The sequence below is a fragment of the Bombyx mandarina genome, chromosome 20 (assembly GCF_030267445.1).
Source record: "Bombyx mandarina strain Sakado chromosome 20, ASM3026744v2".
Taxonomy (NCBI): Eukaryota; Metazoa; Arthropoda; class Insecta; order Lepidoptera; family Bombycidae; genus Bombyx; species Bombyx mandarina.
The window spans coordinates 11,065,259-11,091,871 of NC_143226.1; the positions used below are offsets into that span (position 1 = coordinate 11,065,259).

Here is a 26,613-nt window from a genome sequence, read left to right on the forward strand (position 1 = left end):
ACTAACCATTCCAACGGGAATGCATGACTGTCTCACCGCAGTAACGTTGATTGATACCTACCCGCGTATGCCTACAATACATTATCCGTCATAAAGACGACAGATGAAAAAACATTGTTTCAAACACCCTTCGGGACAGCGTTTGATGGGCTCTCGTATTTCACCTGAGCGTTCTATTAATGAACACAGAACAAAGGACATAAATAGATACATTAGGCTGGGCGTACGAGCCGAATCGCCAGTTACGTTACGTTGATTTATAACAAAGTCAAAGGCACATAGAACAACATAGTTTGTACACTAGAAAGAGAAGGAGAGAGGGAGAGAGAGAGGGAGAGAGTATTCTTTATTGTACACCAAATATATATATAAAAAAAGTAAAATTGGCGGTATAATCGCTAAGAGCGATCTCTTTCAGACAACCATCAGGTGAACAAGAATCTGATGACGACGACGGCGCATCTCTGTATTAAGATCTTAGATCTTGAATTTTCAGTGTCTGTTTGTATAATTAAATACTGTTGATTCAGCATTAACGTGAGAACCAAAGAAGTGAGTCTGTTAACCACCGCTTTCATTTAATAAATAGACCGTAAAATTTGTTGAAGTGAAATCTTCGTGCAAACAGTGAAATGTGGAGAAGTTTTAGTATCTGTATATTTAGATTTTATATATAAGAAGGATAATCTCGGAAATTCAATGATAATGATAATTTAAAAAATCGTGATTATTGTAAGAACCCATATGTATTGTCCTTCTGTATGTTTCTAAAGTGTCATTTATTATGAGAGCCGCTATGTCATACAAACTGACATTCCTACAAAAGAATAGTTCTTGGTGGCTTTAATGAAGTGATGCCTATGGGCTCCACGCTACGAATTCACGAAAGCCCACGTGCTACGTGCTGTGTCGCAAACTCTTTAGTGTCGTACCAGCCATCATACATCGCAAGATATTTGACAGACAGGTCCGAATGTTGTTGTTCGGAACTTGTGGATATGCAAGCTTAACTTGAAAATGTCGTAAGCGAGATTCAGTCATGTGTTATATGATGGCTTCGGCCACGTATTGTTCATGCCAACATTTTAAAGTATAATTTCTTTCAATAATTGCTCTAAAAACTGTACTTTAAACCACAAAAGGCAACATATTGAGTCCATGTTACGAAAAAAAAATATAATCGGCTATATGTATGTGACGTCACAGTATAATTCAGTAGGTTATCACAACAGTGACGTGCCGCATAACAAACAATATATTTCGCTAACAAATTTCTTAATGTTTGTTTGTTAACGACAAACAGGTTACATCATTGTAAGTCATTCATCTTTTTTCAAGGTTTATTTTCATGCTCTGACCTCGTTGGAATACGACATCGTGAATTCTAAGTCGTATTTTCGGTGAATAGCGATTACTGTTAGGACCTTTCGGAATTGATTGTATTCGGGTTGCGCTGGTAAATAAAGAGACCATCGTTATTAAATGCAATCGGGCCTTTTGTAAGATTATACATCTATTTGCAAATCACAAAGTGTTTAACCACAATTTTGAGGCTGGAGAATCCATTTACGGATACCCGGTCGAGGGGGTAGTAGATGGGGTTATGTCGGACTCCGGCCCCTCCAGAAAAGAAGAGAGAGAAGAGGAAAACCGAGGTTACTCCTCTTCCCCCAATTCCTTACAGGAGACTACGCCTTAAAAAAGGCGCGCAAGGCACTCTACAGAACCGACTACCCACTAAACCCCATCAAGCTCCACCACACCTGATGGTAGCATCCAAGCAGGTATGGGTATGAGCATGGCAATTCTGTCACAAACTATGTGCTCCGTGTCGAAAATTGAGACCATTTGTGTTGTAATCGCGACCTTGATTTGTAGTCCCAACGCGGCATCCACGGTGTCATTTGTAAGATATTCAGCAAAATCCAACACCGGTGACCATAATAATATAAAGAATCTTTAAGCCGCCCTAATTTTTATAATATTCAGAACACAATTTGACATTACCCTAATGCTTAAGTCTTCAGACCAATTTGGAACTAAGAAGTTTTGTAATTAAAACACGCCTTGAGCAATTCCTTGATAAACCGTTGAACAAAAGCACAAATTCTCGATAGCCATTATGTTTGCAACAATTACGTTGCTAACACGAGGGGGAATTTCGGAGGGGTAAAGTTGCCGAGACGAGGAAGCTTTATTTACCCATCGACAACCCACTAAGCTTCTCGCCGGATATTCTCAGTGGGTTGGAATTCCGATCCGGCGGTAGATTCTGCGAAGCATTTTTTTTGGTAGAGTTGGTTTTTTTTTATTGGTTAGATGGGTGGACGAGCTCACAGCCCACCTGGTGTTAAGTGGTTACTGGAGCCCATAAACATCCACAACGTAAATGCGCCATCCACTTTGAGATAAAAGTTCTAAGGCGCAAGTATAGTTACAACGGCTGCCCTACCCTTCAAACCGAAACGCATTACTGCTTCACGGCAGAAATAGGCAGGGTGGTGGTGGTACCTACCCGTGCGGACTTACAAGAGGTCCTACCACTAGTGTTGTTAGCATATTCTCTTAGATTGAGCCCGTGAGCTTACCTAGCCGTCAGCACGTAGCTGGGATAGCCCCTGAAGCCACCAGCAAATAGGTAGGAAAACAAAAAGGTTTTATTCTAATCAGTCTAATTATAATCAGTCATGTCTGTTAATCTCACACGAGTGACGTTACGTGATTAATCATGCGTTTATTTACGTAAATTAGTCAACAAATTCAGAAGTAGTCGCGGTAGTCGACTACCGGGTAGTACAGTCCTGTATACAGATAATCATTTTTGATATACTACAAAAAAAAACACTTGAATCTTTTTTGAAATAGGTACGCCGAAAATAACCGAGAGGGTACGTTTGTATCGATCTCATTGTCGTGACCGCTCGTAAGTTCAGAGAAGGGTCGAAAGAAAATATGTATTTGTGACGTTTTATGAGCGCCCTCATTTTGCAGTGTTTATTAGAGTGAATGGTTATATTTATTTTTTATTACTAGTTTTCGGTAGGCAACGGCTTGGCTCTGCCCCTGGCATTGCTGAAGTCCATGGGCGACGGTAACCACTCACCATCAGGTGGGCCGTGTGCTTATCTGCGTACAAGGGCAATAAAAAAAACCTGTTGCTAAGTGTCACTGGAGCCCATAGGGGCTATCTATATATCAACAATGTAAATGTCCTGTCCCACCATGAGTTTTAAGTCTCAGAACAGAACAGTTTTCAGTACAACGGCTGCCCTACCCTTCCAACCAAAACGTATTACGGCAGAAATAGGCAGGATGGTGGTACCTACCCGCGCGGGCTCACAGGACGCCCTACCCCTAGTGAGTAAGTAGTTCTGGCAATAACCACAGTTTGTAGTTGATATGTAGAACAAGTGTGCGGTACTCTTTGAAGTGTGAGGTCTTAAGGTACGCGCCCATTGGACGGACGCACCGCACGCAACGGATTTTATTTTGCTTTGTATGATTTCACATAATGCTGCGTCCACTATCCGCGCCGCCCGCACCGAACGCCGGCATTTATGAGCAAAAAATAATCCTATGTTGAATCGCAGCTTACGATATTTCAACGCTTTTGGATTGACAGTTACCAAAGCCTTTTCAAAACAAGGATTTTAAGTTCTAAAGTTCAAACGTCCAAAGTCTGAAGCAGCGGCTCGACTCTACCGCTATATTCGACGTCTACGACCATCGGTCTCCACATTTTCCTACGAAGCCAATAAAAGATAGTGTAGATATTGTAGGCAGCGGCTTGGCTCTACCCCTGGCATTGCTGAAGTCCATAGGCGACGGTAACCACTCACCATCAGGTGGGCCGTGTGCTCGTCTGCCAACAAGGGCAATAAAAAAAAAAAAAAAAAAGCAATAGATTGGGGCTTCAATTCTGTTTGCAACAAAGAATTCCTGTTCGAAAATTGACACGATTTAAGATTCATTCTTTCGCTCACAGCTCAAAGTCCGATGACCTGAATAATCGGAAGCGTGCGTTTTTGTTTTCGAAGCAATAAATCTTACGTCACAGTCGTTAAGATGGCTTGTAGTGTGCACGGATTTTCCTTCGATCTGATTGTTATTGCCGTGTCGAAAGCAAGCAAGATTTCTGGTAATAAGACGCCTTTTTGGCCTTAACTGGATCAGCTCTTTTTTCGTTATTTTTTTAAATATCACATGTCATTGTTTGCTAGTTTTTCCCTTAATATTATACGCTATACACGACTTTAGCAACAAAACATGGAATACTATTAAAAAAGTAATTGTTAGGCAAATCTAATGGTATAAGTCATCGTCATCTTTGTTGTCACAGAAGTATTTGAAGTTTCAATTCGTGTGACGGCGGACAACGCTGCTTATGCTTTCGTGTCTATGGGTTCTCGTTACAACCTCAAGTGGACCGTGGGCTTATTAATCCATATACATGAATAAAAAACCTATCGAGACTCCCACATGATTTCCCGTTCACATTTCGCAGGTGAGGGTCGACATAATGTCCCGTTTACATTGTGCAGTTGGGCGGCACCAGTTGTTTAACAGTGCTAATAACAACGTTAATAACACACCTACCCCTCTTGAATAGCTACAGCAAAGACTTTAATAATCGAGTCACCAGCCCTCCTAACTGACACGGCACGCAATCTACTCAAACACACATACAATTTTAACGACCGGTACAAAAGTTAGGCCTTCACAAAACGACCTTCATACTGAACTGGTCGATTGTGGCAATAAAATTACAGACAATTATTTCTCATTAAATACATGGTTATATGGCGATGGCTGAAAATCTGCGGTGAGTCTAGTCGAATAGGGAAGTATTTGAGTCTTGTGGTCAAACGATAGACCAACGTAAGCGTATATTCTGTTATTAACAAGAATAATGTTTCAGCATATTGGATCAGGATGGGATGGTATGGACATGTGATGAGACGAAATGACATTGGTCAGAGAGTGTTAACTATGGAAGGCTATAGAGGAAGAGGTAGACCTAAGAAGAAAAGGATGGTCTGCTTGAAAGAGGATATGTGTAAGAAGGGAGTGAGCGAAGATATGGTATATGATAGAAGAGTATGGAAGGAGAAAACATGTTACGCCGACTCCAGGTGACTTGGAAAAGGGTAGAAAAATGATGATGATGAATATTTCAGCACACTTGACGCCTTCAAGCTAGAATCCGCTCGTATGGTATCTGACGCATATACCAAACAATAACCAATATACCCAGATCCCGAATGTTATGTGATGAAATGATCCAAATTCACCAAATAGTAGCTGTCTAGTTAAGTGGTCACAGAACCAATAGGCATCACAACATAAATGCTGCCACTCATACAAATTACTAGTTAACGGCTAGGACTACCTTGAAATCGGAACGCTTGACTTCGCGATACAAAACAGGCTAGTTGCACACCCTTTAAAGTGTTAGGTCCGTGTCTTTATCGATGATAAATCTTCCTTATATTTGTGTTTTTTCTCTCCTTACTTCAATAAACAAAATATTAACTTTGTGTTTATTGTTGTTTTTTTTTAATTCGATAAAAAACCCACCTAATCTCTGTAGTATCAACAACCGTTTCTGAATCGATTTTCGATATGTCGTTACGATAATCGTAATGATACATCTGTAGATAGAATTAGGTAAGTCAATTTAGTGTTGTCTTATACTTCTTATCTAATATGTATATGTTTTGATTCTGTCAACTAACGCTACAACGCGAATTGGTAACTTATTTATCTTTAATATACTTTTTTAAGAAGGCAAAGTGTGAAAATTTTCTTATGGACCAGATGATGTAATGTTGTAAACAGCCATACGCCGCATAGATCACAAAGTGAATGTCTGTCTATCTGTCCCATCGATTTTATGTATAAGGAATAGAACTACTGCCAAATTTGCTAAAGGAGTAATAGGGTTTATTACTAGTGGTAAATCCTGTTTTGCTGTTACCATGTTCTTGCCTATATCTGCCGAATAGTAAGTCCGATTGGCCTCTCGTCACAAGGCGACCGGAATTGACGTTCTGGTATCAATATGTTCCGTGGCCCAATTATCATAAGGCCGACTCAAATGACTCATGAAACTTCATACTAGACCTTCACGTTCCACCGAAATCCATACTCACAGGATCTAATATGGAGAAATAATCCATAACACGAACACACAGAACTGAAGGCGTCCGTCCAGTGGAGTACTGAACCGAAACTAGATTACGATGAGCATTGACGATAAAAATTACTTAAGCGCTTATCAGTCGCGATATTGGTTGAATATTTATATATTTTTGGTTTACAGTTATGCAGGCAGAAGTTTTTTGCTAATTATTTGATGAATCGCGGTACGCGTGCAAACAGTATTTGCCGTTTTATATCCAACTAGCCACCCCCGCCTTCGCTTCGCTTCGGAAACTGTAATTTATTATTGATTTCTCCACTATTTAATGGATGTTATTGTACATATAAACCTTCCTCTTCAATCACTCTATTAAAAAAAACCGCATCAAAATCCGTTGCGTAGTTTTAAACATTTAAGCATACACAGGGATATAGGGACAGAGAAAGCGACTTTGTTTTATACTATGTAATGATTTCCACATACATGTATGTATTTGGAAAGGCTATTTTGTTTAAACGACCAGCCAACCAACCACGAAAAAAACTTCTTCAGCTATTTTTGAATAGAGTAAACTTAATTGAAGTTCAATTAAAAACATCGAACTGTTGATGCTACTAACAAATAAAATGCACCTTTAATGACACCGATAAATGTCGCTTGTTATGCGAAACGTCGCATAAGCCGGGATACGTAAATAATATGTATTTTTGCAATGCAGATTACCTAGAACCAAAAACGGAGGAAGTAAAAGCAAAACTTAGAGAAGAAACAGAAGTAATTACTGCTTATGGCATGTAGCAATGGATTTACTGGAGACAGCCCAAAGACTTCCGGTGCATTCGTGTTGAGCGATGCACCGGTGTTCGAATCTCAGGCGAGTACAAATTTTTCTAATGAAATACGTACTCAACAAATGTTCACGATTGACTGCCGCGGTGAAGGAATAACATCGTGTAATAAAAATCAAACCCGCAAAATCATAATTTGCGTAATTACTGGTAGTAGGACCTCCTGTGAGTCCGCGCGCGTAGGTACCACCACCCCGCCTATTTCTGCTGTGTTGCAGTAATGCGTTTCGGTTTGAAGGGTGGCGCATTTACGTTGTGGATGTCTATGGGCTCTAGTAACCACTTAACACCAGGTGGGCTGTGAGCTCGTCCACCCATCTAAGCAGTAAAAAAAAAGAGGTTTGACGTCAAACAGGCGTCCAGTAGTAAAATTCATTCCAAATCCTTATTAAGTACGAAAAGAGTACATGCTTCGCCGACACCACACGATGTCAGATAAGTGCAGAAAGAAAATGACGAACAAGATTGTATCTTTGAAATATTTCCAATGTCATAGCGATTATTATATATATAGGTATTATTATATATTAGGACTGACCAGATCCGCACTACCCTCGACACCCGATTCCGATCCGGTAGTCGATTCCGATCCGGTAGTAGATTCATTCGCGAAGAAGCTACTCTTGAGCTGTTAGGTCTCCTTCGGAGGCGCTCGGGTAGCTGTTAGCAAATCCCACACCTCCTGGCTGAGCCTTTGCTCGCCCACCTGTCCTGGTGAAACTGGAAAGGCCTCCGGGCCACCAGTAATCCTTCAATCATAAAAAAAAACCCTCGATTCGAGTCGATTCGAGTTCACGATGCTCTACACTCGGCGGCAGATAGAGGCAAATGGCGTGGAATGGTCCGCAATAAACTCTTGTTGCGAGGAGGTGGTCACGATCCTCAGTATTGAGGAACCGAAGCAAGAAGAAGAAAGCAATGATATGTATTTCGTCAAAGAATTAAGCAATGAACAGAAAATAAATGTGATTTCATTGTTCACATGAAGTGTTTATTTAACAATCAAAATGTCGAATCGATATAAATAAATATACGAACGAGCACGTGGTCGGTGATCGTTGCCAAATTACCCGCTCACATACTTCGAAAGAATAAGGTCAAATGTCTCATTATCGAGGTAAACGAATTTCAATCTAAAGCACAACTCTATTATTCCTCATTCATATTGTAATATATCTGTTGTGTTACGTGATTCTTTTTCAATTTAATTTTAACGTAAAATGAAAATGATTTGAGAACATAAAATTACCTTTTGTTTACTGTAAACTATTCTGTGAGATTACTAAGAATTTTTGATTTCATTTTTATTTTTAATTTGTACGCGTTCATTCACTCCGCGTTGTTAGGATCTATCTCTTGTCCAACAATAAGCTTAATCTGTCGGAAGCGAATGAATATGAAAAATCTAGTAGGATTGTTAAAATCTGAAAGCCATTTATTGTATGCCGTAACTACTTATATGCCGAGACCTTAGAACTTATATTCCAAGGTGGGTGGCGCATTTACGTTGTAGATGTCTATGGGCTCCAGTAGCCACTTAACGACCAGGTGGGCTGTGAGCTCGTACATCCATCTAAGCAACAAATATTGCATTACTACAGAAATAATCAGAGAGCTATTTTCTTTACATATATAATGTCCTATTGTTTTTAATTTATCTTGAGGTTCACTTGTTTTCTTTTAAGCGCATAAAGGTGCCGGTTTCTTCTATAACACGGTAGATACGTTCCTACAAAGACTCTTGTTGTGCGAAGCCGTGTTATATGAGTCTAGAAGCTAGTACAAAAAGGAGAGTACATTTTCTGAATGAAACATCTCAACTATGCATGTATGTACATATTTTTTTACCTGTTATACAAACAAAAATTAGCATTACAATTTCGGTTGTTCTCATAGATTGTGTGTTCATAGTGCATAATGTAATTTTCTAAATAATCAAATTAAAAAAAATCTCGTTATCGTGATGTAAAAGTTTTTGTAAAAGTTGTTATATTATAAGAGGATTTTGGGGAACTTTTCTTTACGTGTTTTAGTGGAAACGCGTTGTAAGATATCGTGTTATAGGAAGGCTATCTGTACTTTAAAAAGATTGCTCACTTGTGCATACCTACACACATCGATACTGTGAGACAACCATGTCCACGCCGGACAGACATACCATACACGGAGAACTACGATAACAATGCTGTCCATCAATTTTCCTTTCACAACAACCCGGTGATGTCATCAGGGATACCAACATTAAAGTAATGTTGCCATTACCGCGAATAGATATCATAATTATTCGACCAAATGTTGATAGAGCATGCTTCTAGATAGTTTAGATTCGCTGCGTCGATTTTCGTAAGTGAAAATTTTAAGCAGCCTTACTGAGAGTTAGAAGACATGACTCAAGTTGGGTGGCGACATTTACGTTGTAGATGTCCAGGGGCTCCCGTAACCACTTAGCACTGAGTGGGCCGTGAGCTCGTTGACCAGTCGTAATCGATAAAAAATTTAGACGTTGCGAATCCTTCACAGACTCTACTAAGCAGTCTTGCTCATCATGGACTTACTTAACACTAAACATGCCATTATAGATCAAATGACCCATTTTGAACTTTTGCATTGAAAATGCGCGTATCATCTTATTGTTTTTGCACATTTGACTACATGACTTTTTCTTACCAATTAATTTACAACTATAATCCTTTTTTTTGTTTATTTTGAGTAATATTTGTCGTATACTGTTATCTAGCCACTACAGTAGAAATAGGTACGAGTAAGTGTTGGTATGATTAGTGTCAAAAACGAATCCAAAAATGTTTAGTTCCAAACAGTATTTGTTAGGTTTGAGTACATAAAAATATGTGAATCAACATTGAATGTTCCGTGGACCTATGATTGACTCGCTTATAGAGATGCGTTATTTCAGATGCATTCATATTAAATTAAATACACTAATGATAATTGTATCATTTGTAAGCAATAGACGAATAGATAGAGAGGTTCATGCTGTTGGTATGTACTCTAGTGTTTTTTTTTATTTTTATGTTTACGTTACGTGGATCGATAAAAGTCGCGTTCGTAAAATGAATCCGATGCACAAAACATTCGGGTTATAATTCTAAGCGACTAACGAATTATCATAATAAATCTCTTATTTTAAAGTTAAGATGTTATTCGTGACTTATAGAAGTTAATAATATTTTCTTCGTTTTTTCCCGGGTCGTAGACGTAGTTCGAAATACTTTTACGAGTCGTCCGTGATCATGAAAACTGTAAAGTTATCAAAACGTCCGGATTAAGACAGAAATAAAAAACGCGAAATTGAACCGTAAAAAATACTTTTCATTGTAATAGTTAAACGAACCATTAATTAAGAATCGTAATAAAAGATTTGCAACTACAATTTAAAAAGTTTAGCAAAAATATATTTTATTTATACATTCTTAAAAAAAACGTCTCAACTGAGTAAGTTTTACATTTTAACTGATATTCAAATAATTTCTCAGAGATCTCTGTCTCTCATTACAATCACACAATAACCAGATTTTTTATATATTTTTTTGCTCCTATTACTTACTTAAACTTTTAGGTTAAATCCACGATCGAAAGAACCGAAATCTCAGTAAATGACCACCATTTTACTGAGATTATATTTCATCCCATATCATTTCATTTAATTTCATCCCAGTCGATTAATGTCTCAAATTAATCTTCATTTCACTCCATATTATCACTTTTCATAAAAATATGAATATGAATTAAAATAAGACATGATCTAAATGTCTTATTTACCAGGTCATAAAATTACTTAAAAAAAAAATAACCATTTTTTTTTTTGAAAACACCTAAGTACTGAAACGAAATTCCCGAATTCTTCACTTATCTGTCTCTTAAAGATAAGAATAATTGCACTATTTCGATGCGAATAAGAATTGCGATGTCAGAAATGAAAACGGTAATATTATGTGTTTATCAACACGTTTCACCTTGAAATTATTGATGTTGATAACGCATTGCATTAATAAAGATGACTTAATGGTAAACACAAATGTCTTATACGCGACTAGTAAATAAACTGGTAAATGCTAATTTTCGTAATGAAATTTAAAAAAACTTGAAAATAGTCTTAGTTTGTCACTTCACTGCATAGTACATATACAGTCAAACCTGGGTAAGTGAGAACTGGATAAGTGAGAAAACTCTATAAGTCAGAGTAATAACCAGGACCCGTCATTTTAAGCTCCCAAAACCTCTATTAGCGAGAAACAGAAACCTCTGTAAGAGAGAGTCGTTTTTCCCTCATGGGCCTCCGTAAGTGAGACTGCTACTTATCTATACCTCTATAAGCGACAGTCGAGCTTTATTTATTGATATTATTAGGAGGAACAAATGACAAAACAAATTACAAATTTAACATCTGCTATTTTATGACTCATCCTTAACTTTCATGGAACTTCCTACCGTTGTTTTTGTATTGTTTTCTCGTCAATATTGAAACTATTCTATTTCGTGGAACTAAATAACGTTGTTATTTTGTCACATTCTTTTCGAATGGATACGCGTCCTGTTTGTCGGACTTACTCAGCTTATCGTTAATCAATTGCGAAGGAAAATTCTATTCTGCATCATGTCAAAACGGAAAGTTAAAGTACTGTCTTTAAGTGATAAACTTAAAATAGTGATTTCGTTTGAATTCGGAAAATCGCGAAATGAATTTTAGAGGGAGCATTAGCGAGAAACTCGGGTTAGTGAGAAACCTCTATAAGCGAGAATGAGATTGTGCTCCCTTGAACTCTCACTTATCCAGGTTTGACTGTATATAAAACAAAGTCGCTTTCTCTGTCCCTATATCCCTATGTATGCTTAAATCTTTAAAACTGCGCAACGGATTTTGATGCGGTTTTTTTTAATAGATAGAGTGATTGAAGAGGAAGGTTTATATGTATAATAACATCCATTAAATAGTGGAAAAATCAATAATAAATTACAGTTTCCGAAGCGAAGCGAGGGCAGATCGCTAGTCCTTAATAAACTTTTTTCTATCACAGATTATTTTCAGTTTTATTGTACGCTAATATGTTTCAGTAGGTAACTAAACTTCAGGTAAACAACGTATTCAAATAAATTTCGAAATTCAAATGAATTTGAAAGAAAAAAAAAACCGTTGAAACTGTGACAAGAAAAATAAATCGCGCGTCAGTCGCCCGGGTCGATTGTACCTATTGAATTATTGCCATTTAAATGTTGTTAGCGTCGAGACGATGTCGGTTAAGGTCGTCGATCAATTTAAAAACGTTTTTCAAACGCAAGTAGCATTCGTATTAACGTTTTATCACCTGCGTGCATAAGTTAAATGATTTAATAAAATTATGACACTAAACAGAATGATATCACTAAACATAAATAAGTCACTAAACGTTTCACTTTATTCCGTAAACTGTGAGCACGAAAAAAAAAACAAATTGATATTCGAATTCGAATTTAAAAATTCGTTCGCCAGTCGCCCGGCGCAAGCGTCGATCGCCGGTCGTTGTTCGCGTTATACTAAAAAAATTGAAGCAGCGTCATCGTATCAAATTGTTGTTGGCGATATCTATTCGCGCCCTGTTGCAAATGTTGCAATATCCGACTTGAAGAATTCTTTTAATTCTTTTTTGTTTCTTAACACGAAAAAGTATATTACACCTTTAAAGTTAGTTAAGAAAACAATGTAGATAAGTGTATACAGACGATAAACTGTTACGCATAGGTACTTATAGAAATTATTCTCAACTATGATATCATCTTGCGAAGATTTTTAGATTTTAGATGTTTTATTTTGTTGCGCGTATGTATGTTGTTACCGGTGCGCATAGAAATTCGCACCTTTAGGTAGTTTTCCAATTACAGCACAAGAGCGCATTATGCGGCATAATGCTCAACGTTGAATGCTCCAACTACAGCAACGCTTCGCACAATCGAGCACTCTCAAAAGTAATGCTCTCGCGTGATACTCGCAATCGATACCGACTCAGTGACTGAAAATTGACTAGTGTTTTTTCTTTAAGTTGGCATTGATCGAAATTTTATTTATATTATCGTTAGTAATATTATTTAATGTTGAAAAAATTTTTAAGGCTTTCGTTTCGTTGTAGTTCCTTAGAAATTATCAATGCTAATTAAAACTGTGCTAACTTAGCGCACTCTGCTGATGCATTTGAAAACTAATTCACGTTCCAATTAAGCTTCAGCATAATTCGGCATTGTGCGTCACTGAGTCGCATTATGTTCTGTAATTGGAAAACTACCTTAGAATTGAAGTGGTTTAATTAAAAATTCTCGTTTTTTGGTAAACGACAAAAATGTAATTAAAGAATTCTAATTTTTCAGTTTCGATTTCAATACTTGTAAGCCTTAAAGCGCATACCTTAAGGTTTAAGTATGCTTTGGATTTCAAAAAGAGACAGAAAGTGTACTTTGTCCTTTTCTAGATTAAATTTTAAATTAAATTTTGAATTTCGAAAATTAAATTTTATAAACTGATAGAATACATGTATAAAAGTCGTTCAAAGTATAGCACTGGTTTTCATACTTCGATTCTAAACGTGCAATTAATGTCGCCAGTCGCCACTCACGCTGAGATACGAGGTCTGTCGGCTGTCACACTCTTGAAACCAGAACGCAGGACTGCGTCAAGGCAGAAATGGCTGGGATTGTGTTACCCATCCGGGCGAGCTGACAATACGCTTCAACGTCTTTTTTTTGAGGAGGTAAGGATTACTTGTGGCCCGAAGGTCTTTTCAGTGTTGCCAGAACAGGCCAGCCTCACAACCAGTAATTTATTTACTGGTGGTAGGACCTCTTGTGAGTCCGCGCGGGTGGGTACCACCACCCTGCCTATTTCTGCCGTGAAGCAGTAATGCGTTTCGGTTTGAAGGATGGGGCAGCCGTTGTAACTATACGTGAGACCTTAGAACTTATATCTCAAGGTGGGTGGCGATTTACATTGTAAATGTCTACGGGCTTCGGTAACCAATTAACACCGGGTGGGATGTGAGGTCACCACTCATTGGTGCAAAAAAAAAACTGATTGGTGATGACAGTACGCTTATTACTCAGATAACGCTTCGGTAAATTCCTTAATGGCCATTTACGACACTCCCTAGAAGTAGATGCTATTCTCGGGGCCAAAGCCTACATTCACGTTATTAATTTAAAAATACTGCCCTAAGTCACCATTATCATACAAATACCCTTGACATTGTCAATTCTGTTCTTTCACATTACCTCGACTTTAGATATATCGACAATCATATGAAAAGGTCAAAAGATTTATCTCATAAATGATAAACAACTTTACAGTATGAAAGACAAACTTCATTTTGCCTTGGTAAATCCAATTACAATTAATAAAGAATAAAAATTTATCGTTTACAAATAAATAAGTATAAAAATACAACTATATTCATATGTAAAAACAAGTTTAACTCCCCCTTAAGTATGTGTAGGCATTGATAGAGCTAATAAGATAAATAATTTAATTCTAGAAAGGTTTGAAGGTAGCGTCCCTGTTACGGTAAAAATACTAAACCGATTTTATTACCATCAAAGGAAAAAAGAACGTAAAATATGATAACATTTAAGACATAGTTAAAATGACAGTTTTATCTCGTGTTTTTTTATGATCATTATGATATTTTCGTGGTCGCTGGCGATTAAATAGAGTTAGTTACCTGTGTCTACAAGTCGCGCATACCGAAGAAAATACTAATAAAACACGATTTAGATGCCGGCTTGAATTTGGTAAACAATTTTGCTTGCCGCTTGTATTGCCAAGTTGCGAGTAACACAATTATCAAACGATTTCTAGTTCCTTTACCAATACAGATTCGACTGGCGTCTTATTTTATATAGACTGGATACCTTCAAATCCTATATGCCTGACAAGGCAATTGTGCGTTCCGGATTGAGGATTCTACTTTTTATTATGAGCAAAATTCGAATCCAGATATACTGACCCAATTCTAAATCCCTAGAGGGTTTTATTCGATTTAATAGTAGTTTAAAATAATTATTCATGAATGGTAACGGTACAAGTAAAGTCAGCAACTGAAGTTATCTTAAGTTCTGATGTATTTTACGCTGAGATCCTTTAAGTAAAATGAGACCAAATTTATTTATGTTTTCAATTTATATAGGTACATTTTTTTATTGTATTCGATTTTTAAATACGTAATTGTCTTTTAGAAGCTTCCCGAATGTTTCCTCTGACCTTGATACGGCTTGTCCGTGTCCCAAATGACGTCATCACATATGTATTAACATTAACAATTTCCTTCGCGAAACGAATTTTTACTGCTAAATTTGGTTCATTTGAATAACTTTAAGTCTTTATGCCAAACCTTTTAACCGAATATATAACGTACTGTGTAATTAACTGTGAACTATGTATGATGACTTGGTATTTCTTTTATGATTATTTTAATTATAAGATTATTTTTTTTTTATGACTGAAGAATTACTGGTAGCCCGGAGGCCTTTCCAGTTTCACCAGGACAGGTGGGCGAGCAAAGGCTCAGCCAGGAGGGGTGGGATTTGCTAACACCTACCCGAGCGCCTCCGAAGGAGACCTAACAGCTCAAGAGCAGCTGCTTCGCGAATGAATCTACTACCGGATCGGAATCGCGACCCGCTGAGAAGATCCGGCGAGAAACTCAGCGAGCTGATTCATGGGTTAGGTTGCACGGCGAACTCTTTGTCGAGTTCGATGAGTACGGTTACCGGGGTCCCTAAGCCTGCTCCTAGTGTTAGAGCTGAAGGCGTCTAATGCAAAGGTTATTGGATCTGATGGATCCGTAAGGACGTGCATAAGTTTTTTTTAGGTAAGCAAAAAAACGGATTCAAAATTTTGTAATTTCCTTGCTGTGCTATTGTAATTTTTGATGATAAGATTGACTAAACTGAATGAGTCAGGAAATAATTTGAGAATAAGTGACTTGACTGACTTAAACAAAAAAAACATAGACAGAGCAGATAAATCAAAATTTTTCATGCATTCATATTTTACGATCTAAAAACAGTTCGAAGTCTACTAAAATACAAAATTTTACAAACACTTCACGTTTTTGTAACAATAACACTGAATCATTAATTCGTCATAGCATTACGTAATCGACAACACGTTTCTGTGTGTGACGAGATATATTCGAAAAACTTAAAAGAGTTTACAATTGAGATGGACAGATGATTACAGATCATCATCATCATCATCATCAACAGCCCACAGTCGTCCACTGCTGGACATAGGCCTCTCCCAATCTACACCACTGAGCCCGGTCTGCTGGCAGGAAGTGGATTACAGATAATTACAGCTAATTATAGGCGCTTTAAAACTTTAAACAAATTCGTTCTTCTAGGAGTTCTTTAAGAGGAATGTGATTCAATAGAAAAACACTTTATTTTCGCAACATTACAACAATGTTTTCACGGAAAACTTTATATTCTATTCAATCAGCTCACCGACGTCCACTATTAGACATAGACCTCCCCCAAGCCACGCCACAAAGATGCGCTGCTTTTGACGATACTTTCACTGATAGGTAGCTAATGATATAAGGAGTAACTTAAGCCTTTTTTTAGACTAGCTTCGCCCCGACGTCACCCGCGGTACGACAATAACCGCGGGTAACATCACGGGACTCATCTGTCATCACTACATAGTATAAAACAAAGTCGCTTTCTGTGTCCCTATATCTGTCCCTATGTATGCTTAAATCTTAAAAACTACGCAACGGATTTTGATGCGGTTTTTTTTAATAGATAGTGTGATTGCAGAGGAAGGTTTATATGTATAAGAACATCCATTAAATAGTGGAGAAATTAATAATAAATTACAGTTTTCGAAGCGAAGCGAGGGCGGGTCGCTAGTATTACAATATAATTCAGACCTTAGTAAACGAATAGAGCTCCGAAATCTCCACGTACAATTCGTAAATAGGTGGATATAATTAAAAACATCCTTGACAGTGACTGCGCCAAAAACAAAAAAAACCCGGCGTGCATTAATGTTCTGTGACCACCAAACCGAATCACCGGTCGACGACATCGGAGTACGGTTTTTTTGTTTAACTTTTTATTCGCGAATGCAATGGTTCTAGATTCCGCAGTGTGATATTTTAATGTTTTGATATAGCACCTTTAGAATTTAAGTATCGTAATTTAAAATTTTAAGAAAATGACTTTTATATTTCTATCGATTTATGAACATGTATTCTATAAGTTTATTAGAATTAAACGGTCTCTTTTAATGCAGAGGAAGACAAATGTACTCTTTCCGTCTCTTTGAAGTCAATCGCTTACTTAAAGTATTTTATAAACAATTCTTCCATTACATTTTTGGCGTTTCCCAAAAAATTAGGATTTTGGATCTGTTTGATTTCAATATTAAAGGTGCGATATTTGAAAATCCAAATTTTAGTGTGTGTTATAATAATAAATTGTAAATCAAAGAACCAAAAACCGATCAAGTAAAAGAAACAACAAAAGAAGAAACAGAAAAATAGGAAAACCTATGGCACGTTACAGTGGTTAATCGTTAAACTACTGGAGATATAACTTTGGAAGGAATGACGTTTTAAAACTCATGCCAAAACCCTACGTCACGCATTATATGACGTAATATGGCATACTACCCCATATAATGCGAGATAAGGACAAGAATCAAGAATGATTAATTCAGCGCATTTAACTCTGGTGAATACATCCCAAATACAATTATTGGTTATTTTCTGCAGAATATTATTAAAAGACTAAGTAATTAATCAGTTATATACCGAATTATAGGAGAACTGTTCAATTAAATATTATAAGCTAATACTGTGCACACAATATGATCTCACGTCCTAATAGTTTTCAATTGTTTGTTGAGCTAGTTCGACATTTCTATTACCGATATACCTAAAACTTTTTTTATTTTACTCTACTATCTACAATACTATGATCTGTCACTAGACATTTAACGGTTGTTTTGAGACAAAAAATATTCATGGGCACAATGTCCAGTGATATGTTAGCCACTGAGTTTCTCGCCGGATCTTCTCAGTGAGTCGCGATTCCGATCCGGTGGTAGATTCTGCGAAACACGGTTCTTGCTAGGGCTAGTATTCGCAAATTCTCTCAGGTTGGGCTCATCTACCCGTCGATACATAGCTGGAATAGCCCCTAAGGCTTAAAGCGAATAGGTAGGGAAAAAAGTGACATGTGCATCTCGATCAATGTCTTATAAACGTGGCATTTTACTTTTAAATCCTCTAATAGTGATTTGGTTTTGGTTCATTAGAAGTTTAGCAAAGTTATTTGTTTGGGATTCCAACATTTTTTTAGGTTTTAATTCTATAAATTTTTTTATCTGTGCTTTTTTCCGATTACAAGTCCGTTCATTCTCTTTAAGTAAATGTAATACTTAAAGAGGTTTTCGTTGAACCAAGTATACTTTGTATCATCAGTTCTCGACTGCCAACGGGTTCTGCCCACGCAATAGCGTTTATGGCAAACGAGTAGGTAGACAATAAATGGTCCTTCACTTATTTCGCTTAATTATATCGCAGTTTAAGAGGTTCGACTAGACGTAATCTATGCTAGTTTGGTGAACGCGTGGGTTCTGGTTTGTTGTTTAATTTGATGATGCGAAAAACATTTTATATCACTGGCACATATCTGCACTGTATGTTTTGAAACAATTAAGTAGCAGTTTTGCTAATGTTAGAATAAAATATCAGATTTAAATCTTACTTTTAACCTACCATCGGTTTGTTTACGTATTTAAATAGAAGCATCATTCAAATACTGCATAAAGAAAAGATCGATGTTACCAGTGGCAAAAAATACTTCCCTAAAATTCCGGTTAAATAATGTTGCCAGGTTAAGACGGCTAAAAAAATACTGTTTCACGTGACCTCAAAATTCGTAATTTAAATTACATAAATCATAAAAAAAACCTATGAATTCCTCTAAGCGGTTGACCTTCGTTGAGGTCTGTATGACATAACGATGACATCAGGCGGTGAGGCGCTTAGTTGACATTGCGTTCTAAATTTACATTTACGCATAAAACCGACATTTACATTTGCTAAGACTTGAGCTAGATCGAATGGGTTAATGATCAATTTCTACATCGACATACTAGGTATAGACGCTATAGGTAGGTATATACGAACTAGGAGTAGAATAAAAAAATGTTTTTTTTACAATAAAAACATTTTTTCTTAGTCTATTTTTAATTCAAGTTTATTAAAATTTATTTTCTTTGTTTAAGTTGGATTTTCTATAAAATCGTATTTTGTTAGTTTTTTAAACTATTATTTATTTTTTATTTTCTAGTTGAATTTCAATTTTTTCAATAATATTTTTTCATTTTTTTTTCAATTACCCAACTTAAGTGAAATTATTTTGCCTGGTTAGATAGTTAAGCGTGCTTTTTTTTAAATCAACAAAAAATCAAAGACGTTTTAAAAATGGAGAACCTATTTTTAATTCAAGTTTATTAAAATTTATTTTCTTTGTTTAAGTTGGATTTTCTATAAAATCATATTTTGTTAATTTTTTAAACTATTATTTATTTTTTATTTTCTAGTTGAATTTCAATTTTTTCAATAATATTTTTTAATTTTTTTTTCAATTACCCAACTTAAGTGAAATTATTTTGCCTGGTTAGATAGTTAAGCGTGCTTTTTTTTAAATCAACAAAAAATCAAAGACGTTTTAAAAATGGAGAACCTATTTTATCTTTTAATTATAGAATAAAATCTTTGTAGTGTTATCTTGTTTAAAATATAAAATGATCGATTATTTTTTATTCTAATTCCATATGTGTATTTTGTGTATCTCTACCATTTTTAGTCTGTATTGCAGTAATGAAAAAAAAATCACAAACTTATGTACATATGTATAAATAATTGAGCACTTACCAATGTAACAATGTCTCCGGGATTGGCAGCAGCGATTCGCCTCAATCTCTCGTAAAGCATGTCCAGCAGCCTCTGGTACTTGGCATTCAGCTCATCCAATTCCCGGGCCACAGCGTCGGACCCCACCGGGATCCTGTCGGGGTCGATATCTCGGCCCAATCGCCGGATCCTCTCGGCCTGGTCCAGGTCGGCCTGGCGCCTCAAATGCCTGACATCCAGGGACGGGTGGACCTCCTCACAAAGCCACTCCGTGTAACGCTGGCATCTCGACGAGTTTATCTACGTAGGTTAGGTTCGAAGCGGGTTAGGTTAGTGTAGCAAACGTTTTTCTGACATTATTTAAAAAAAAAAACTTGTTGAAACTGTACAAATGATTTTAGCATTTGTGCTCGTGATGATAATTGAATATAAATTGTAGAAAAACAGTCCGCTGTAGCTTTAAATATTAGAAATTAAATTGAATCCATTCAGAGAGCACCTCACATAACAGACAATTCGTGGTTTATACAAGTGCGTCAAACGTTGATTCATCTTTCATACAGCTCTGTCAAAGTCCGTAAGTTTGGTTACGGACTTAATTTCTGACACACGCCTCTTTCATATTATTTTTTTGCACTGACAACATTTACAGTCCAGCAGAGGGTGACTCAGGATAGAAATCATGCTGGTGGATTGAAGGCCTGTTGCAACAGGTTTTTTTATGCGTGCAACACCAAAACATGTAGTGCGTTCAGCCCTCTACGGCCGTGCATATTTCACCACCGATAAGCATTATTTACACACATAACTAAATAAAAAAATAAAAATAAATTCGTGTATTCTTTTTAAACTGACAACACTGAGGTGAAAAAATCTGAATCTTACAAAACCATGCATGTTTATTACAATACACTCTTAATATTCCTTTAATACGATTTTGCATAGGAACGGAACGGTTTATGCACATATGTGTTTCCTTAGTCACAAATCGGAAGGGCAGTTATAAATTGCCTTTACACATCTACCACACAAACATCTCACATTCAAAATAATGTTAGAACAAGCGACAACAGTATTAGACTAGTAATTCCAAGCAGCTTAAAAAGGCATCGAGTTAATTAAGCGTAAAAACCATCTACTATGTTGATGAGTTATTTTTAATATTTTAAATTTTCTAGATTTTATTTCACTAGAAATTTCAATTAGTTAACTAGTTTTCAAATGTTTTTATGATACTATCAAAATGATAGTCAACAAATGATCAACCAACAGAATTCATTGAAAAAAAATTTTCTCAATCATTTGTCATATCAAAGAGTACCACAAGCCAACATCAACATAATATTTTTTTCTTGTTAGTAGCATTTCGTGCAAAAAGCTGGTCACACACATGCAAACGAAGAAAATTCCACGCCTCAGGCATACGAAGACATCTAGACGAACCAAGACAAGACCAAGCAACAAGAAACGAGAGAGTGACAAAGCGAGATAGTGACAGGAAACGCTGGACTTTGAGAACACCATTCATAAATCACTTTTCGTATAACAACAATAGTAGCGAATGAAAAATTTCACATGTAACAACAACAAATAAAATTTTCGGCAAATATATTTGAAACATGGCAACATTAATGAATACTATGTAATGTTGCCAAGATATTTTTAAAAGTTTTACTATAGTACATTTTGTACATTGATGTTTCGTCGTGCTGTGTTTGTTACCTTTGCTTCACGTATGAATCGTCCGCCGTCCACGTTAACCTTCTCAACCTTTGGCGTCCTCTCCACAACGCTTGTCAGCAGATTCTGAGGGAACCAAAAGACACCCGAATGTTTTAATATACTTATAAATCAGACAACAGAACATACGACGAATGATCGAGTAAAATTATTGCGGAGCCCACAATAATTATGATACCATAATAAAAAATAGGGGGCCTGTTTCTAATTCTAAGGTCTCAGTATAGTTACAAGTTACAACGGCTTAACCCTTCAAACCGAAATGCTTCTGCTTCACAGCAGAAATAGACGGAATGGTGGTACATTACCCGTGCGGTCTCACAAGAGGTCCTACCATTGGTACTTATAGTTAGTAACGAAATAGCTGAAGATCAAATTCATAGGAGCTCATCAACATCATCATCAGCCTGTATCTCTCCACTGCTGGATGTAGGCCTCTCCCATAATCCGTCACAATAAACCTCCGCCTTCCACATTCAATCTTTCCCAGTATATCGCCGCAAGTCACTAAGCCACTAAGCGCGGTGACTACTGGCACAACCCTCCCAATGGACCCACGTCCCCCCCAATGGAGCTTTACCCTGGTGGGCTCGAACTGTTCTTTGGGCCTGACTTCGACGGGCGGCTGCGCTTGGAGCCGCTTGTATGCGTCATCGATCCACTCTGCTTCCTTCTCGAGTCCCGCGTTGTAGTTGCGCAGCAGCTGGTAGGCAGCCTCGCAACTTCGGAGCCTGGAGTAATAACGGACGTTGAATTTTCATTTAATAATACCCTACTATTACTGATAGGAGGTATTTGAAGTATAGAATTGTTCATTTATATATATAAAAATGAATTGCTGTCCGTTAGTCTCGCTAAAACTCGAGAACAGCTGGACCGATTTGGTCTTGAATTATTTGTGGGAGTCCAGAGAAGGTTTAAAAGGTAGATAAATATGAAAATGCTCGGATTTAAATAAAAATAACAATTTTATTTTTCCTTTGATGTGTCCATGCGATGAAAAGCTTAGGTCTTTTATTTATCGATTGAGGCACTACGAAGTCTGTCGGGTCAGCTAGTTTATTATAACTAGTGATCCCCCGGTTGTCGAAAATCGACTATAATCAATTGAAATTATAAGTTTGAACATTATTATGGTTTTATTGTCAAATACTTATACTTCTATGAATCACGGATTTCATCAAGACTACACTTTAGACAAATATTTATAAAAACAATATTTATTCTATTCTCAATTTGGTCACAGACTATAAGCAATAAGAAAAGTTTGACAATAAACAAATAGTAGGTTTTTTTTTTTTTTTTTCCTACCTAAGCTGATAGCCTTGAGAGGCTATGTCAGCGTAACCCTAACTTTAGTAGGTGAGCTCACGGGGCTCAACCTGACGATGTTGCTAACACGAACCCTAGCAAGAGCCGTGCTTCGCAGAATCTACCACCGGATCGGAAACGCGACCCACTGAGAAGATCCGGCGAGAAACTCAGTGGGCTGTGTCTGAGAGTTAATTTACTCGTCGAGCCCTTCGTCGCAAGCGACGGGTTCGACGAGAACGGTGACCGGTGCTTGAAGTACCTAGAAGCACCGTTAGTGGATCGGGAGGATCCGAGATGACGTGTTTTGGGCGACGTCGACTGCTTTCCATTCTGTCCGCAGGATCGGGAATGTAGTTACCGGCGGCCACGATGAGAGGGTTCTCGTGTCGTGCCGCTTTATCGAAGTGGGGTAGTAGGTATGCGTGTGTGTCAAATATATATGGTAGTGTGTGTAATCTTTTTTTGATACTTAAAAAGTATACTAGAAAATTGACGCGTAAGTTAAGGATAACCAGTGTGACTTTAATAATCTTTATCATTCACCATCAACGTTAAAATTTAATTGCAAAAAATAAAACCTATTTATTTCGAGTAACGTAACTCAGCTAAGCACGCAAATCATGACGTCATTTGTGGTCCAAAAAAAACGAATCAACTTTAAAATGCATACTAATATGCATACAATGATTTACCAAATATAACATCATGGCATTCAGTCATTTATTTAGTGGAGTCCACTCATTCAAAGGTTAAAAAACTCGCACTAAGCACACTGCTTAGGTAGAAAATAAAGAAGAAGAGGTCTCACCTCTCGGCCAGCTGAGTGCAGACGTTGCTCCACCTGGCGTTGAGCTGCGCCACCTCCTTGTCCAGGCGCTCGAGGTCCTGGTGCTTGCCGGCGCGCGGCAGCGAGGAGTGCGGCAGCGCGTCCCGGGAGGCGTGCACGAGCCGCCGGCAGTTCTCCGCGTCGTCGTTCATCTGGTCCACCTGGATCTGTTGCTTGCTCACCGCCACTTGCATGCGGAGCAGGTCTTCGTGGATCTGCGAGAATTTCAGGGTTTATAGCTTCTGGACTAGTGTCAATACAATGCGTTTTTTTTTATTGCTTAGATGTGTGGACGAGCTCATAGTCCACCTGGTGTTAAGTGGTTACTGGAGCCCATAGATATTTAAAACGTAAATGCGCTACCCACCTTGACATGTAAGTTCTAAAGTCTCAGTATAGTTACAACGGTTGCCCCGCCCTCCAAACCGAAACGCATTACTGCTTCACGGCAGAAACAGGCAGGGTGGTGGTACCTACCCATGCGGACTCACAAGAGGTCCTACCACCAGTAAAAAAGATATACGTATAGATGTACTTACGTCTTTAAGAATTTCAATGTCGTTCGGTAGGTCACTGAACTGCGCCAGTTTGATTTCGAATTCGGATATGACCTGGTGGTTCTCCTCCACGCTGTTCACCACGATCTCGACGAACTTCAATCTACGAGACGAAACATCGATATCTCTTAACCAACACAAATATTAAGGTTACATTAGATAAATAAATGAAGGTAGTCCGAAAATTACAACACGATTGAACAACAATAAACAAACAATTTGAATGATTTTTGCCGCTGTTGGCAGACGAGCATATGGCCCTTCTGATGGTGAGTGGTTACCGTCGCCCATGGACTGCAGCAATGACAGGGACAAAGCCAAGCCGCTGCCTACCGTTTAATACTCTCCACAAGCCTCGTTTGAAGAAGGATTGTCTCGATTAACTTGGTCAGGATATTAGGTTTTTTTTATTGCTTAGATAGACATATACGACGTAAATGCGCCACCCACCTTGAGATATGAGTTCTAAAGTCTCAAGTATAGTTACAACGGCTGCCCCGCCCTTCAAACCGAAACGCATTACTGCTTCACGACAGAAATAGGCAGGGCGATGGTGCCTACCCGTGCGGACTCACAAGAGGTCCACCAGTAGGTGTCGCCGCCATTCCATCTATTTATGCCGTGAAACATTCAAGCGATCCTGTTCGAAGGGCGAAAAAGACGCTATCCAACAGAATCGACTCTTGGACCACACATCTCAAGGTGTCATGTATACACGCTCCGTTAATCAGTTTACGTACAATGACAGGTTGGGTTGTATTTTTTTGATCCAAATATTCATTTGGTAAATTCAACTTTAATGTAAATAAATTAATAAACAACTTAAAGACAATTTCTCAGCAATTTTTATGTATATAAATACCTTTCAACAAACAGTTGACCCTTTGAATGCAGATCGTTCCACTTGCCCATTACTTTGTCGAGACTCTTCTTCATTGCCGGGGTCTTGAGGGCTATGCCTGAAAGCAATAGAAACAGATTAATAATCTTCTTCTGCTTTGTCTCCACCTTCTATCACCAGGTGGGGTCGGCAGAGCGAATTTTTCTATTCCATTCTCTTTTATCAGCCCTCTTCTCAACACTCACTCCTCTCTCACTCTCATATCGTCATTCACACCTTAGAAGCAGATTAATAACAATTGAATTAAACAAGGAGGAGTACCAATCTGAATTGCCTAGACTAGACTATTACGCAGCCTATCTGATAGCGAGGACTGCTTGTCATGGATATACTGCTTGTCATGGATATCGATATTGTTAGAGGTACATTCAAGTCGATGTCGGCACCGGAGACTCTTTGTAAGCTTAGTTTGAAGAATTGCTATCTAATACATCGATATCCAATAAATTTTCAACTTTGTTCTATCACCACACCTATACTTTATGATTGAAGGATTACTGTTTGCCCAGAGGCCTTTCCAGTTTCACCAGGACAGGTGGGCGAGCAAAGGCTCAGCCAGGAGGTGTGGGATTTGCTAACAGCTGCCCGAGCGCCTCCGAAGGAGACCTAACAACTCAAGAGCAGCTGCTTCGCGAATGAATCTACTACCGGATCCGAATCGCGACTCGCTGAGAAGATGAGAGCTGATACATGGGTTAGGTTGCATACCTCTGAATGTAGACTGCGCTTCTTCGACGTCTCCGGAGAGCGCGTGCAGGCTTCCCTCCCAGTCTTTGTGCTGGAGCACCAGGTGTTCCAAAGAGTCCAGGTCTCTCGGAATGTGGCTCGCGATCCTCTCGTGCAGCTGTCGTTCAAGCACTTCCAGCCGTTCCAGCAGGTGGGTGGATTGTTCGGTGAAGATGCGAGCTGCATTTTTGGATTCCTCTGTGAATAGAATTCGTGTGGTTAGACACAAACTGTACTTAATACTTTAAGTGTGTTCAAATAGGACAGGATTTTTTAAAATTATTAATTGGCCGTTTTTATTTTGGTATTTCACAAGAACATACATAGTTATCGTAAATGCCAATGGCATTCTTAATAATATACACTTCTAGACATCCACCGAATATATATGTAGGTGCCCCTTGCATTTCATAGTTACTATAAGCTAAAATTAGTATTTTCTGTATTATAGGAACTTTTACCGCTAATATGATTATTACAATGTTTGTGCAATTAAAATGCAATTTTTTTGTTCCACTTGCTACTGTTTAAGGAATAATCTCTCTCTCTTTCTCATGTGATAAGGATGCCGGAAAACATATAGGAAGTAAGAACAAGCACATCCAGACTCCGAATATAAAATTATATACTCCGAAAATATAATTTTTA

General features: G+C 37.8%; 1 protein-coding gene across 50 annotated transcripts in view; it reads right to left on the reverse strand.

Moving 5' to 3' along the window:
- The window catches only part of shot (dystonin-like protein short stop), a 249,701-nt gene that overhangs the window by 93,880 nt on the left and 129,208 nt on the right, over positions 1 to 26,613 (reverse strand). For 49 of the 50 annotated variants that reach the window (XM_089736075.1, XM_089736073.1, XM_089736066.1 and 46 more), the window contains 7 exons: positions 25,948 to 26,163; positions 25,201 to 25,297; positions 24,321 to 24,441; positions 23,764 to 23,996; positions 22,222 to 22,372; positions 21,624 to 21,707; positions 19,923 to 20,201 (listed from right to left, as the gene is read on the reverse strand). In XM_089736075.1, the coding sequence (XP_089592201.1) occupies positions 19,923 to 20,201; positions 21,624 to 21,707; positions 22,222 to 22,372; positions 23,764 to 23,996; positions 24,321 to 24,441; positions 25,201 to 25,297; positions 25,948 to 26,163 (1,181 nt within the window). The remainder of the gene's footprint in view (positions 1 to 19,922; positions 20,202 to 21,623; positions 21,708 to 22,221; positions 22,373 to 23,763; positions 23,997 to 24,320; positions 24,442 to 25,200; positions 25,298 to 25,947; positions 26,164 to 26,613) is intronic. The other variant, XM_089736100.1, reaches the window with a different exon arrangement.